Source organism: Diabrotica undecimpunctata, chromosome 9 (genome assembly GCF_040954645.1).
Source record: "Diabrotica undecimpunctata isolate CICGRU chromosome 9, icDiaUnde3, whole genome shotgun sequence".
Lineage (NCBI taxonomy): Eukaryota > Metazoa > Arthropoda > Insecta > Coleoptera > Chrysomelidae > Diabrotica > Diabrotica undecimpunctata.
Window position 1 is genome coordinate 86683965 of NC_092811.1, and position 15959 is coordinate 86699923.

General features: G+C 33.5%; 1 protein-coding gene across 1 annotated transcript in view; it reads right to left on the bottom strand.

Annotated features, from left to right (window-relative positions):
- Nucleotides 1-15959, bottom strand: part of LOC140450226 (luciferin 4-monooxygenase-like) — a 138049-nt gene that overhangs the window by 17176 nt on the left and 104914 nt on the right. Inside the window, exon 6 of the mRNA XM_072543731.1 lies at nt 9053-9349. Coding sequence (XP_072399832.1) covers nt 9053-9349 — 297 coding nt within the window. The remainder of the gene's footprint in view (nt 1-9052; nt 9350-15959) is intronic.

Below are 15959 nucleotides of genomic sequence, written 5' to 3' on the forward strand. Positions count from 1 at the left end.
AATCACAGCTCTTACGAAGCTATTCAACAACATCTACGAAACTGGTTACTTTCCAAAAGACTGGCTTTTATTAATATTTATTCCACTTCCTAAAAAAGCCAACGCTATAAAATGTAAAAAACATAGATTAATTAGTTTGATGAGCCATGTAGTTAAAGTACTCCTTACTATCATTCACTCGCGCATATACACCAAATTAGAAAAACACCTGAGAGAAGTTCAATTTGGATTCAGAGCAGACACGGAACGAGGAAAGCACTTTTTAGTTTACAAGTTCTAATACAGAGAGCCAGGGATATCAACTGCGATGTGTATGTATGTTTCATTTATTTCGAGAAGGCATTTTTTAAAGTCCCACATGGGAAACTAATCAATATCCTAAAAACATCATGACTCGAGGGTAAGGATATAAAACTGATCTTAAACTTCTCCAACAGTCTCTTCCAACATTTTCTTTTCTCAAATATCTCCAAGAAAAAGCAACAGTACGATTAGAAAATTAACTGTCCGAGATCTTCACAGTTGTAAAAGGAGTAAGACAGGGTTGCATATTATCACTGGCATTATTCAACATCTACCCTGAAAACATCTTTAGAGAGCCCTTGAATGAATCAGAAGATAGGATTGCTGTAAATAACACAACTTATAAACAACTAGCTGACCCGGCCACGCGTTGCTGTGCCTAAAGTTTTTGTTATATTACATTATAGTAAACAATCTAAGAGGAACAATAAGAGAACATCAGTCACGGAGTCCACTATGCTTTTTCACACAGATGGTATTTGTAAAAAAATATGGTGATCTCCTTATTTGACTTTCTACTACTATAACCCTTTAGTACAATGAAATTATTTACGAACAAAGACGAAAATGTTGATGTTGGTATACAAATTCACTGGATTGAGATTTGAAGGGGAAGTACGTTGAACACAATTAATTAAAATGTTCTTACACTTGATATTAAGCAGAAATCAATAGGTACAAAATAAAAATTTATCAGATTTATTAGTTCCATTTAATTTTATAACAAATATAAGTATATTCCAGTATAATACAGTAAATAACATGTGACGCTTAAACTCATGAATGAATGAATTTTTTGAATTATAAATACTTTCAATTTCAATTTAATTTAACACCAATCGGTGCACAATGTTTTTGGTTAACCTGTCTTTAGCTAACACAAATAGATTCGACGGTTTCCCAACACGTGAACACGCAACATATAGTTGCCCATGAGAAAAACATGGATTTTCCAAATCTAAACCACAAATGGACATTGTTTGACCTTGAGATTTATTTATAGACATGGCGAAAGCTAAACGAATTGGAAACTGTAGCCTTTTGAAGGATATGGTAGAATCTGATGGTATCATCGGAATACGTGGCAGCAGGACCACTTTTCCTTTAAACTTCCCAGCCAAAATGGTTGCTTCAAGAATGTTTCCGGTGATCTTTTTGATGACCAAACGCGTACCGTTACATAATTGAGGTGGATTCAAATTACGGAGGAGAATAATAGGGGAACCAATCTTTAATCGAAGATTATGTGGTGGCATTCCAGGGATATCTAATGAATTTAAAAATTCAATCGGAAAATTTACACTTTTATTTTCATCAACAACAGTATCGATTGATTTAAAAAACATCAGATCACCTGGTAACAACTGTTGTATCTGGAAGTTAATTTCGTCAACATCAACGTTTTTGGCTGCCAAAATCGCCCGTTGACTAAGCCATTCATGATTCAAATAATTATTCTGTATATCCGGGAAAATACTCTGAATCAATTCATTTTTATCCTGAACAACAGTGCAAAAATTGTCTGGTAGTTTAATGCATTGCGTATTTGGTTGCAGTTCTATTTTACCGTTCCCAATATCTAGTAGTTATTCGGAAAATATTTGTGCTGATGGATCATTTTGCAATTGTACTCGCATATTTATGGTCAATCAAAGTGTTTCAACACTTCGCCATAAGAATGATTGTTTCAAACATGCATTAATCTCATCCGCGAAAGTAGAGCGAGGTATAACCGGTAAGGTCTGCCGGAAGTCACCAGACAAAAGTAAGATAGCACCACCAAAAAGTTTATTATTGCTGTTTAAATCTTGCATAGTTCTGTTTAATGCTTCAAGTGAATATTTGTGTGCCATTGTGCACTCATCCCAAATTATTATAGAACTCTTCCGCAACACTGCAGCTATTCCATTATTCTTTTTGATGTTACACATTGACATTGATGTTACACATCTCACAAAGTTTGTGCTTGCGAGGGATAACATGTCGTCAAAATAATTGCAAACAACTGACGAATGTTATTCGGTGTTGATGTCAACGCAGCATCAGCAAGCGTTAAGTCCCAATGGTTATCGTCTTCTAGCAATTGCAGTTCACGACATGCATCCTGGTATGTATTGAATACTCGACCATTAACTGTTCGTAAAAATTCAAAAGACGTTGGTCCGGAAACATTCACCAATAACAAACGTAAATAGAAGCACTTACGTTGCTTTGGATGTACCGTGTAAAGTCTCTCCAATGTCTTAGCTTTGAATATGCCTGTAATGGAAGGATGTGGTTTTCCTTGTTTCCGTGGCTCCCATTTTTTACTGGATTTGTTCCATGTGAAATAACGTGGAACATCAGCAAACACCAATGTCTTCGCGAATTGGCCAAAAACATCAGGTTTTTGACACAATGTAAAAAATTCAGTTAGAGTCGTTTTCGGAGCTTCGAACGCTCTTTGGAGAACATTTTCTTCAGTGAAGTATACACGTTGACCGTTTTCAAGATGTATTGCCAGATGTTGGACAGCAGGATCTGTTTCGTGGATGGGAAAGCTGAGAATATGCCAAATAGCTTATTGCTGCTAATGTATCTGCCCATTTGGTATCGTGCTATTTCGTCATTTTTATTTATGTTTTGTACTTCAAATATGGCCAAATCACTGCCTTTGTTTACATATTTACAAATATACTTAATTGATTTAACAGAACTGCAAAGTTCAACATTGATATGAGCTTTGTAAGTTTTTGAAAGTAGTGGTGAGTATGGTACCACCCACTGATTATCAAACTCAACTTGATTTGGAAAGTTCGGCAGTCGCATTGTAAATGTGTGGCCACCATTCTCAGTACTTCTGCGGCGATACATTGGATAACCATCAATATCCGTGATCGTGTCATTCGTATGCGGCTTTGGGAAGTTTTTTTTACATTTTCCATTTTCCATGCACGGTGACGTCATGTTGAAAGCACCGCATGGCCCATGGATCATGTGTTTGGTGACAATATCAAATAATTCTTGATCAAATAATGGGTCTGGAATTTCGGCTGAAATTATTTGATCGATTTCTTCAGGACGGATTCTATCTTTAAGCCAAACCAAAATGTGGGCATGAGGCAAACCTCGCTTTTGCCACTCTATCGTATACAGCCAACAACGTGTGATACCAAAAATTGAATATTTAACAATAAAATCAATTAAGGATTTCAATTTTTGTTTAAACACACGTGCAGTTAAATCATGACGATGAATGGCTTGTTGTCCTGGCAATAGTAAAGTTTGTATCTCTTCCCAATTCGGATAACATGTGAATGTAATAAATAAATCCGGTCGGTCGTAATGACGTACGTAAGTCATCTCATCTTGTATGTATTCCTGCATGTTCCGTGGACTGCCGATGTAGCTTGAAGGTAAAATGAAAGCATTACCGATGTCATTGGGATTTAAATTTCCATCGATGTTTCCAGCAACAGCATCTCGTAAGTGAATATATTCTTCCGATCGTAGTTTTGCCTGGTTGAATCGAAGGAATCGCAAGCGTTCGCTTTCGACCTTAGCATACATATCAACAATGTATTGATGGAACAGCTGACGATATCGAAGGATATAATTGTCTTGATGTTGCCTAACCATTATTCGGTGTGCGTAGTATTTCATTGAGCTAACTTTATTATTTCTGTAATCACCTAAAAAAATAAAAAATAAAATGCAATACAAAATTAAAATCTATACATACAGTAAGAAAGTAAATAGATAATTGTCAAATTTACCGGTATTTGGATCATACTGTTTGATATTAAGGTGATATTCATCTTGTCCTTGCCAAAATATCAATGGATATTGTAGTGCGTCATATGAAGGGGTGTAGATCCGAAATCGTACTGACAGTGTTGTCTCGCCGTGTAATTTTTATAGATCTTTTGTCAACTGGATCACCAACCATGATAACAGCAACCTCATCAACAGTTGGAGCGTTGAATCTACCAGCATGTTCACCTAATGGTACTTTGTCGGCTTTTATGACGATTTGATAATTGTCATTTTGCAGTCGTGGCGAAACTCTTTTGATCAATTGAATTAGTTGATTGTGATCTTCTAAAAAATTTTCCAATAATATCACAATTGCTCTTTCCTCTGCTTGTTCAATAAAATTATACAGGCACCGAGTCGTCACGCGCTCTTCACAATCGCCCATAAAATAAATTTGAAGAAATTTCGGATTGTTATCAGGCATTGGCACCAGTGATTTTATGGTACACCTGGCCTTGAATTTTGAATGTAGTTTCAAAATTACGTCCATCGGATGCACGATCGCAAATTTTAGTTGCCCCAAATGACGTCATTTGGAAGCAAGAATTAAATTTGCGTATCTTACGCAAAAATAATTTGGAATCATCTGAATTGCCAGTAAGAAGGGATAATAAAGGCTCCGGCGGAGCGGGTAGAGGTGACAGCACAACTTTTCCTGGTGCGCAGCACATGCCGGCTGCTTCATTCCGAAATTTCAATGCCTGACAATATTGACATACTTTATCCATTACACCGATAGCAATTTTTGAATGCGCTGAGTAGTTAATATCTGGTGCATATTCAAAGGCAAGCCGAACGAATGATGCACGTGTTAATGAGCGGCTGATCCGTTGCCTTTGTCGATCTAGTACTCGTACTGTAGCTAAGTTTCGTTCTCGTGCCGCTCTTGTTCTCGTAATATTCTGTTGCAGACGTTCGTCACGCTGTTCTTGAGATTCTTGTGCACGACTTTCTGCAGTCCTGATTCTTTGAGCTGCATTTCTTGTTTCGATTTGTTCTGGTAATTGCTGAGCTCTTTCAACACGTTTGCGTCGTGACCCTTTGCTGCTCGCGTTGTTGAGGTTAGATTTTTTCGGTGGCATTTGACTGAAAATAATAATTTAATCGTTTAAATATGAGAAAAGAAAAATTGAAAATCATTCTAATTAGCTTTTATAATTATGTGATAATACTGACATGTACATATTTAAATTATAGATTTTAAATAATAATTTCAATAAGAATTAAAATACTAATTTAATCGTTTAAATATAAGAAAAAAAATCTGAAAAACTTGTTATCATAGCACATTGAAATAATAAATGCTAAATATTTTTTAATAGAGGTTAAATAAAAACAATAAAAAAAAATATTTGTACAACTATTGAAAAAGTGTAGGAAATTGTGTATCATTTTTGCATTGACATTTTAATTAAATTTTATAATTATGTGATAATACTTACATACATATATTCAAATTAAATTATAAAGTTTTGATCAATGAAGCAAAAATAAGTATAAAACAGGATTAATTTCACTGTATTATCTTCATTATAATATGAATTCAATTTACACTTCAGTCTAAGTAACACGTGGCCGGCTATGCTAATACCAAAAATTTAAAAAGTGGAAATAATTGAATTATACAGTATTTCGTTCACTACAAAATAAATTTAATTAATTTTATAGCGTCAACAACACGTGGTAATTATGCTATTAAAATGTATCTTATATGACACGTTCGTAGATTTACTTACTCAACCCAGTCGAAAGGTATCGACATCTGTTAGAATCATTTGGAGTTAACAGATAATTGTGACTGTCAAATAATAACAGACAAATAATTAGCAATAAATTAAAATTGCGACCATAATTTGAGATTTAAACTATCCTATCTCTCAAGTTGGATCGAACTGCACATGGTGTGCGAATTTTATTATAATCGGTTAATTGGTTTAGGAGTCCATTGAAGACAAACATTGTGACACGAGATTTATATATATTAATAAGATATTAGATATACAGACGATACAGAGTTGCTGGCAAGTAGTGTTCAGGGGCTCCAAAGTATGATGGATAATGTTGTAGAAACATGTAACAAATACGGCCTAAAACTAAATTGCAAGAAGAAAAAAATAATTATCATTAGTAATGTCGCCCAGCCTGCTGAATTGTGATTGCTCAAATGGCAACAGTAATTGCAGCCAATCATAATTCAGGAGTCTGTTGCTCATTTTCTGTATTATCGTTGGTCGAAAGGCACCTGAGCTGCAGCCAATGATAATGCTGAAAATTGGGCATTGGTCGTTGTGCAGGTCCAATCACTGAAAGGCCAAAACGACCGTTACAGATTGACCTACTTTTTTTAGCATAAAAAAGGTGCACGACGGCCAGGACACCAGACCGGGTGAGGATAAGTCCGCTGGTCCAGCCTTCTTGGCATGTAAGAGATCCTCTGATCGATTCAGTTCTCAGAGCCTCTGTTTTATTCCCAGAACTCAACGTTCTCTACATATCCAGAGCCTAACGCTTTCAACTTTAAAACCCAGAACCTCACGTTCTCAGCTTTAACGTCGGTTTGTTTCCAAACCAACAGCGGCCATTTTTGAGGGATTTATTCCTGCTTTTCGACTTAGTCACCGGACGGTGCTAATATCCTTTAAAGAATTGAAAAATAAATAAAACTTATAAATTGCGTTTTAATTTCTCTTCCAGGTACACTGCTAAAAACTTGTTTACAGGTACACTGTTAAAAATTTATAAACTTTAACTTTGGTATTCCTTTACAGGTATAAAAATAACTTGCAATATTTTCTCAATTTATGTCTATTTTATACTATATAAAATAACTTGTAATTTTTCCCACATTTTTTATAGGTCTCAGCGACTCAGCGAAATTTCAATAAGAATTATTCGAATTTTGTTTATAACTATTTTGTTTGTGTACTTTTGGTACTTTTTATTGCTGATTAGCCTGAATGGCACTATAACAAACGTCCCTAACTTTATCCCAAGTTCCTAGCTCAATTCCTTCATACTTCAGGAATTTCTGACAAGTGACATTTTTGCTATATTAACTAATTTGTATTTTGCTCAAATTTTTGATTAATAGTTATAAATAATATACTTTCCCTTACACATTCTTAATTTAAGAATAATTAGCATAATTATCTTCCCGATTCCCGGATCAGGAGATAATTATCGATTTATTTCAGATTCTTAGTATAAGTGCTTTACATATCTGTCTTAATAATTTAATTATTATTATTATTATCTCAATAAACATTCTTTATTGTGTTTCTTTATTAAAAAGGCATTTAATCCTAGGTAAGTGTCCATAGCCCGTGTCTATGGCCACTGACCGAGAACCCTACCCTCTTAGGTCCCAGAAAGCGATGGAGAGGGCGAGTAACGAGCCTTCTCTCTCTCCTGAGGGAGCTGAGAGTCCCTCACGTTACCGACAGTAAGAACACCAACATAAACGCCCAAATTACAATAGGCGATATACCGTTAGAAAGAGTGGAAAAATATGCTATTTGGGTTGCAATATTAAGGATACTTGGGATCACAGCTACGAAATAAAAACTCGTATTGAAAAAGCCAAATTTTAACAGTCTAGGAAGATTCTCTGCAACTTATAAGTATCGATATACGCATAAGAATTCTTAGATGTTACATCTTTAGTATCCTCCTCTATGAAGTAGAAAGCTGGAGCCTTACAGAAGATGCCATAAAACGATTAGAGGTATTTGAAATGTGGTGCTACCGACGTATGTTTAGGATCTTATATATACACCACACAAGTAACATAACTATTCTCTCCAGAGCCTAAGAAAACGCAAAGAAATTATTAACACCGTAAAGAATAGAAAATTGGCTTACTTCGGCCACCTATTGCGTAATAATAAATACCGAGCTCTACAGTTGATTCTACAAAGCAAGATTGAGGGCAATAGAAGCTCTGGGCGTAGACGTATATCCTGGCTGGCCGGTCAATCTTAGGAAGTGGACTGGTCTGACGTCTACTGACCTACTTCGAGCTGCTGTGTATAGAATAAGATGGGTCAATGTCAAGATAGGCACATTTAGAAAAAGATGTGGGTTTTATTATTTCTTTATATTATATTATATTATATTATATTATATTATATTATATTATATTATATTATATTATATTATATTATATTATATTATATTATATTATATTATATTATATTATATTATATTATATTATATTATATTATATTATATTATATTATATTATATTATATTATATTATATTATATTATATTATATTAATGGCTACAATTTTTCTAAAATGTAGTTAAGTCGTAGTTTATTTGGATGGATGTGCACTTAGTCTTTCTTTATACTGTTTACTGTATTTCCTGATCTCTTCTTTGATGCAGAGAACTTGCAGGTCTCTCGCTATTATTGCATTAGAGATCTACCATGAATCGTTCGCTTTGGATCTCAATGACGTATTTGAAAAACGTTGTATGATTTCCAAGTTAGAGTTGCTGCAGATCCACATAATTGTAGGCCATAGGCATTCCAAGGGATTTGCAAGGGTCGGGGGACCCTGAAGGGAACTTCAATATTTCTATACAGAGGTAGGTAAAATCAACCTTTTGAATCCTTATCTAACAGGGAAATGTTTGGAATTGGTCGGAAAAAGTTAATCTATGGGTTAAAATATCTTTTAAATACATTATCGGCTTTCATGAGAATTTGCTGGAGAATTCACTTAGGTATAATTTAAGAAGTGTAAGTTAATTGCTACCAGTGGCGTAGCAACACTTCGATACATTTCTTATAGAAATTTATCCACCTGTATCCATAACCTGTGTAAAAAACATAAAAAGGAACTATTATAAGACTCTTTAGAACAAATTTATAGATAAACTATTAAGAAACTGTAAAAAACTCTAACAACGTTAAAAAAAAGTGAAACATTTTGAGTCAATAAACTCACCTTTGCTTTATATCCTGGTATAATTAATCCAACAGATGTTGGCTTTGAATGCAAATACGACGTCTCTTTTTCATTTGAAATATTGAAAAACGTCAATATTCCACTCGCTTCCGACAGTCCGTATGCACTAAATACAAAAGTTCCTGGGAGCAAATTACGGAGATCTAGAAGTAATGGCTTTGGAATATATCCACCACCAATTATAAAACTCCTTAAATTGCTGGTATCCAAACCTTCGGGGCGACCAACTTTTAATAGAGCTGCAACCATCGGCGGAGGACCAAATACATTAGTCACCTATAAAGAAAATGTGTTCGTTATTGAAATTTTGTAGTTGGCAACACTGGTTCATAATGTCAGTAGTGATTCCTATTGTCAACTGTCAATTGTAATCTTATTTTAAAATGTAGCACATGTTTAGTTTTAGTTATTCTGTAGAATAAAATATTTAAATAATTCACTGCGAACTCTTAATTACCATAACTGGAGAACAACAAATTCTAACAGGTTATGGACACCAAGACGGACAAAAAATAAATATTCAATAATTAAAGTGTAAAATATAAAATGGCTAATGTAATTGTGAATGTTCCTTAGCTAACAAATGCTCCAAATTTTAACAATTGGGAATTCAGAAAGATTGGAAGAAAGGCAATGTTATCAGATGTATTGAAGAAAACAGAGCAAGATTATAGTGAAGCAAAAGTGAAAGCAGAGTTTAAAAAAAGATTCCAAACGTAAAAGCGTCATAGTGCAATGTTTAATAAACAAAAACTTATATTTAGTTAAGGATGCAAAAACTACAAAAGAAATGATTAAAGCCATGAAAACACATTTCAAAGAAAAAGTGTATTTATAAAATTAACATTGAAACCTAGCTTTAATGTTAACAGTGAAAATTGGAACTGCAAATAATAATGAGGTATTCGTAGCAAATAAGGTAGGTACAGTAGGTACAAAGCTACAGGGATGAGGGATGATGACAAAAATTTAAAATTTATAATTTAACTGAGCTGCCACCGTGCTTCGGAGGGCACGTAAAACCGTCGGTCTCGGCTACGAAAGTAGTCGTTATGTCATGTTAGGGGCGCTTGCGCGGCCTGAAAACCCTAACACTAGTCATTAGCCAGAAGGTTACCCGAACTTTACTTTACTTTTATTAAAATTGAAGCACCTATTGTTAAGGGTATATAACCTTTTTTCTGTATCCAAATTATTAGACGTATTATTAATTATTTACCTATTAGAAAAAGGTTTTAGAGTAACATTTGTCAATCATATTAATGGTAAAGGACAAGCTATTGTAAATAAAAATGGATCAAAACTTAAATGTGAAATGTTGAATACTTTATCTTGTTTAAACGTAGATTTTGTTAATAATAAATATAATTATAGGTATATTACAGGTTTTTGTAAAAATAAAGGTATTAAGGTGAAATATACAATTCCATATACTCTACAAAAAATTGGATTTCAGAGAGAATAAACAGAAGCTTATTAGACAAAGTAAGGAACAAATTTGCTGAAAATAATCTACCAAAAGAATTATGGGGGGAAGCAATTTGTGCTGAACATAGGAGTTAAATAGAATATACACTAAAACAAATAACCGAGGAACACCTGCCACAAGACCCTTGGTACAATAAAAATGATTTATCAAAAATGACAGTATTTGGAAGTAAAGCACGGGCAGTTAGTAGTCTTACCAAAACAAAATAAAATTAGAAAGAATAGCACAACCTTGCATAATGTTAGGATATGCAGGAGCTGGATATAGATTATGGAATTATGAAACTTATGAAATTTTATGTTCAAGATATGTAAGATTTATTGAAACGTTAACTAATTAAGATTAAATTACTAAGCCCAATATGGTGGATGATACAAATAAGAAAACAATATGATAATTTAAGATGATGATTTAAAGGAAGCTAATAAAGATGAAACAGAAATTATAAGTTCAGAAAATGATGACGAATGTATACTAAAAATAGAAACAACAAAAACCGGAAGAAAAACAAAATCACCCAAATATTTAAGGAAGCTTGCACAGCCTAGTCTTTAATATCAATATGAATATGCCATAAAAGATCCAGAATGGGTAGAATCTATAAGAAAGGAGAGACTCTCTCATGAAAAACTAAATACCTAACATACTAAATACAAGTAGAATTACCTAAACATAAAAAAGCTATTCAAACCAAATGGGTTTAAAGAACAGAAGATGATGGAACTAAAAAAGCTAGAATAGTAGCCGAAAGTTTGCAAATCAAAGAGAGTAAATTTGAACCAAATTACTTACCACTAGCAAGAACATCAATAATTAAGCTATTTTTATCAATATCATTACAAAATGATTGGAAATTCAACAAATGAATATCCCAACTGAATTTTTAAATGGATTACTTGAGAATGATGTCTATATTTATGCACCAGAAGGACTTACCATAAAAAAGTTAAGAGTATTAACATTTATTAGATGAATAGTAACGAATTTGTCAGGTACTAAAATAATTTTGAGAGATCTGTATATGATTGTTGTTTATATAATAACAAAAAGGTTTGGATATTATTATATAAAGATAAAATATAATGTTAATGGATGAAGATAAGGATACCAAGAGTATTATAAATATATTACAAGATAATTTTCAGGCAAAAGATTTAAAGAAAGGTAAAAATATTTTAGGTATGAACATTACAGAAGGACAGAAGACAGTAATAAAATTGATCAAGAATGATTTGTAGAAAAACTTTTGGATCATTTTAATATGAAGGAATGTAAACCAAAGATGACTATAATGTAAAATGAATTTCAATACATTTAGGAAATTCTAATATTTCTTATAGGCAATTAATTGGAGGGCTGATGTATAGACAACAAGTAGGCCAGGCATTAGTTATCATACTTAATCAGATTTTTAGATTGTCCTACTACATGAAATGCTGGATAAAGGATTTTAAAATATCTACCGAAAAGTAAGAAACTGGGAATAACTTGTTATAATAAAACAGATTACCAGATAACACTCAATGGATACTAAGATGCCGATGAGGCAACAGATAAGAAAGATAGGAAAAGTATGAGTGATGTATATTATTATATGGTAATAACCAAATATCACGGTTTTTAAAGAAGCAGAACTGTGGCATTATCAACAGCAGAATCTAAATACATTGCAGCAGCATAAACAGCTCAAGACTTAATCAATGTTGTGATAATAAAAGTACGATTTTAATGTCTAACTGTAATGAAAATTCTCATCATCATCATCATATAACGGGGGTTCTACGGCGATTGCCGCTTCCCGCATTTCAGCCTCCATCTTTTCCTATCTCTCCAATTTTCCTTTTCTAAGCCTCTAGATTGCATTGTTTTTGTAATTTCTCTTCTCCAGGATTTTGGTGGTCTTCCCCTTTTCCTTCTTTCTGGCGGAACATACATTAAGGCTTTTTTGGCCACCTTTTCTCCTCCATTCTCATCACGTGACCATACCATTGTAATTGCCTTCCTTGTATTCTATCTGAAAGAGTATCTCTAATTCCTGTACGGTTTCGTATTTCCTCAGTCCTGATTCTTTCCATTCTCGATACTCGACATGACCTTGTAGGATAATCCATTTCCACAACGTCTACTTTATCTCGTTCATTCTTTGTCATCGTCCAACATTCGGCACCATATGTGATAATTGGTTCCACAATTGCTCTGTATTCGCGAAGTTTGGTATGCATCTTTATTTTATTAGACCACAGTAATGAATTCAGTGTTCGGATGCATTTTTTCCCTTGGATTATTCGGTCTTGTACATCTATCTTAACTCTGCCATCTGCTGATATAATGCTTCCTAGATATTTATACTGGTTGCAGCCTTTTATGATTGTGTTTTCAAGCCTCAGATCTGTGGTATTTCCTCCAATTTTTAAATATTCTGTTTTGCTTATGTTTACAGTACTACCTCATTTGGCATATTCCTCAAATAATTTTCTATTCATATAATTTATATCTTCCTCATCGGTTGCAACCACCACCTGATCATCTGCAAACAACAATGTATACAGAGTTTCTTGTCCCACTACGATGCCCATAAATCTTCATTTATTTCTCCAATTCCTCAATGCTTCTTGGACGTATATTTTAAAGAGTGTCGGTGACAAACAGCATCCTTGCTTTAGGCCTTTAGTGACTTTAAATTCATTTGAGGTTCTGGTTCCAATTTTTACACAACTAACTGCATTTTCGTACAATTTATATATCGCTGGGATATACGTCGAATCTAATCCGAACCTTTCGAGGACCTCAAACATTTTCTTTAACGGGACACTATCATATGCTTTCTCAAGGTCTATAAATACCAAATGGGTCTCTCTACTTCTTTCGACACGTTTTTCAATTATTTGTCGTAGGATAAATATATTATCAAGGCAGGATCTCCCGGTACGAAAGCCGCTTTGTTCTTCAATATCTTGTATCTGTCTTTCAACCCTCTTCTTTAATATTCTGCCGTACAACCGGCCCACAGAGCTCGTCACACTAATACCTCTATAATTGGAACAGTCTCTTTTATTCCCTCTCTTATATATGGAGCTTATATAAGATTTATTCCAATCTTTAGGAATTTCCTGGTCTCCACACATGCATTTATTGAAAAGGTCTACTATTAATTCTAGAAGTGCAGTCGGCCCATATTTAACCAGCTCTATGGGAATGTCTCCAGGCCCTGCGGCTTTTCCTCTTTTAAGGTTTCCGTCCATTCAGATAATGTTATTATAGGGATTTCCTGTCTTTCGTCTCTGTTGTCTATTAATTCCCTTATCTTTTCCCATCTGTACTCTACTCTATCCTCTTTCAGCAGTTTCGTATAATATTATTCCCATTCATTTAACTTTATGAGAGAAATGTTGTCTTCATTTTTCTCATTTTTCCTAAACTGCTGTTCAGTTCATCACACTTAACCTCCCAGTTAATTTTTTTCGCCTGATCCACGTCTTTTTTAACTTCTCTATTCCATTTAGCGTATATTTCTCTGTCTTGAGGATCTTTGGATTGAAGCCATATGTGGTATGCTTGTTTTTTTCTTGAGAACTTTCTCTTCTAGTTCCGTTGACAACCATTCAGGTTTTCCTTTTTTCCGATTTTTAACTTTTCCCAGTGATTCATTTGCCACTTCATGAATATATTTTTTAATTACCTCATACAGACTTTCAGGGTCTAAGTCCTTTGTTTCTATATTTTTTATTTTCTGAGCTATTCTAATTTTATATAAGAACTTTGTCGAATCTTGTTTAAAGCTTTCCAGGTTAAATTTTATATTTTCTATGGTTGTTCCTATGTCTGTTACTTCATCATTTTTGTGACTTGATTGTTCTCGCTAAAATGTCACCATTACTTTTGCAATAATCATATGGTGGTTACTTCCACATTCTGGCCCTCTAAACACCTTCATGTCCTTCGTTTTTAGTTTAGAATCTTTGAATGAAATAGTCAATTATTGATTTTAAATTCCTGGTAGACTGCGTCCATGTAAATTTGTGTATATTCTTATGGGGGAAGAAACCATTTAATATTTTCAAAGAATGTGCCTCGCAAAAATCTATTAATCTTTGACCATTGTCGTTCAGAATGTCTTCTCCATATCTCCCTATTATTTTACTGTTGGAGCTCTTTCCAGTTCTGTGCATTAAGATCAGCTAAGATGCAAATTTCTTTCTTCTTATTAATTGTGGCTAGAACAGTTGTTAACTTGTTAAAGTACTCTTCCTTGCTGTCAACCCTTGAGTCGGTGCATATGTTCGCGCACAAAACATAGATATAAAAAATTATTTTTAAACGACCTAACTTTTAAGAAAGAAGTTATAATGGATTATTTATCAACTGAGGAAAATCTAGCTGATGTTTTCTCTAAACCTTTAGGTACTAAGACTTTCATAACTCTAAGAAATAAAATTTATGTTAACATACATTTCAAATCGAGGAGGGTTACTGGAAATTTAAACTTGGCAAATCTGGTTCACAATGTCAGTATTGATTTCAGTTGTCAACTGTCAATTCTCTTATTTTAGAATGTAGCACATGTTTAGTTTTAGTTCTTCTGTAGAATACAGTTTTTAAATAATTCACTACGCACTCTTAATTACCATAACTGAGGAACTACAAATTCTAGCATTGGTCAGATTTAGCCACATTTTTACTTGCCATATTGCTGTTGTGAGATTGTCACTTTTAAAATGGTCAACTTAAGTCAAATCTAAAATAGTATACTAAGAGGTGATATATCCTTCTGGCCTTATTTTCGGGCAGCAATTTAAAATTAAGCATATGCCATAATAGTGTCTTAATAGAGTGTATATACAGGGTGCGACAAATAAACGGCCAATTAGAAATTGTTCGACAAATAAAGGTAACTGAATCATGACAATTGGAATAAAGGGCTTTTGAAAAGTAAACGTTTGAAAACTTAATGTATTACCCCGTGTCTGACACGGAGCGGCTTATCGCGACTTGCTCGTGTCTCACACATCTGTCAGTTTCACCTTCCAAACAAACTTTGTTTAGTGTGGATAATTAGTATTTTTCGTTATTTTTTCATTTTTTTCCAGAATCTTTCCGCTTTTTGGATTATCCGAGTATTCTAATAGCTACTACCATAATTTTACAAGGTTGTGTAAATAATAAAGCATGTTGTTTTATAAAAATAGCAATAAAATGCATGTATTAATAAACTGAGGTTAGGATGTCTTTAATTTAAACTTAACTATATTTCATAGAAATAAAACACTGAATTATGATGATATTATAATAAATAGAATAAAATAAATAATATAACAAATAAAATAACTTAAAAAAAAATCAGCAGAGGAAGCAAAATATTAACTGAGATTGGGCATTTCAACTTTTGTTTGTAAAAGT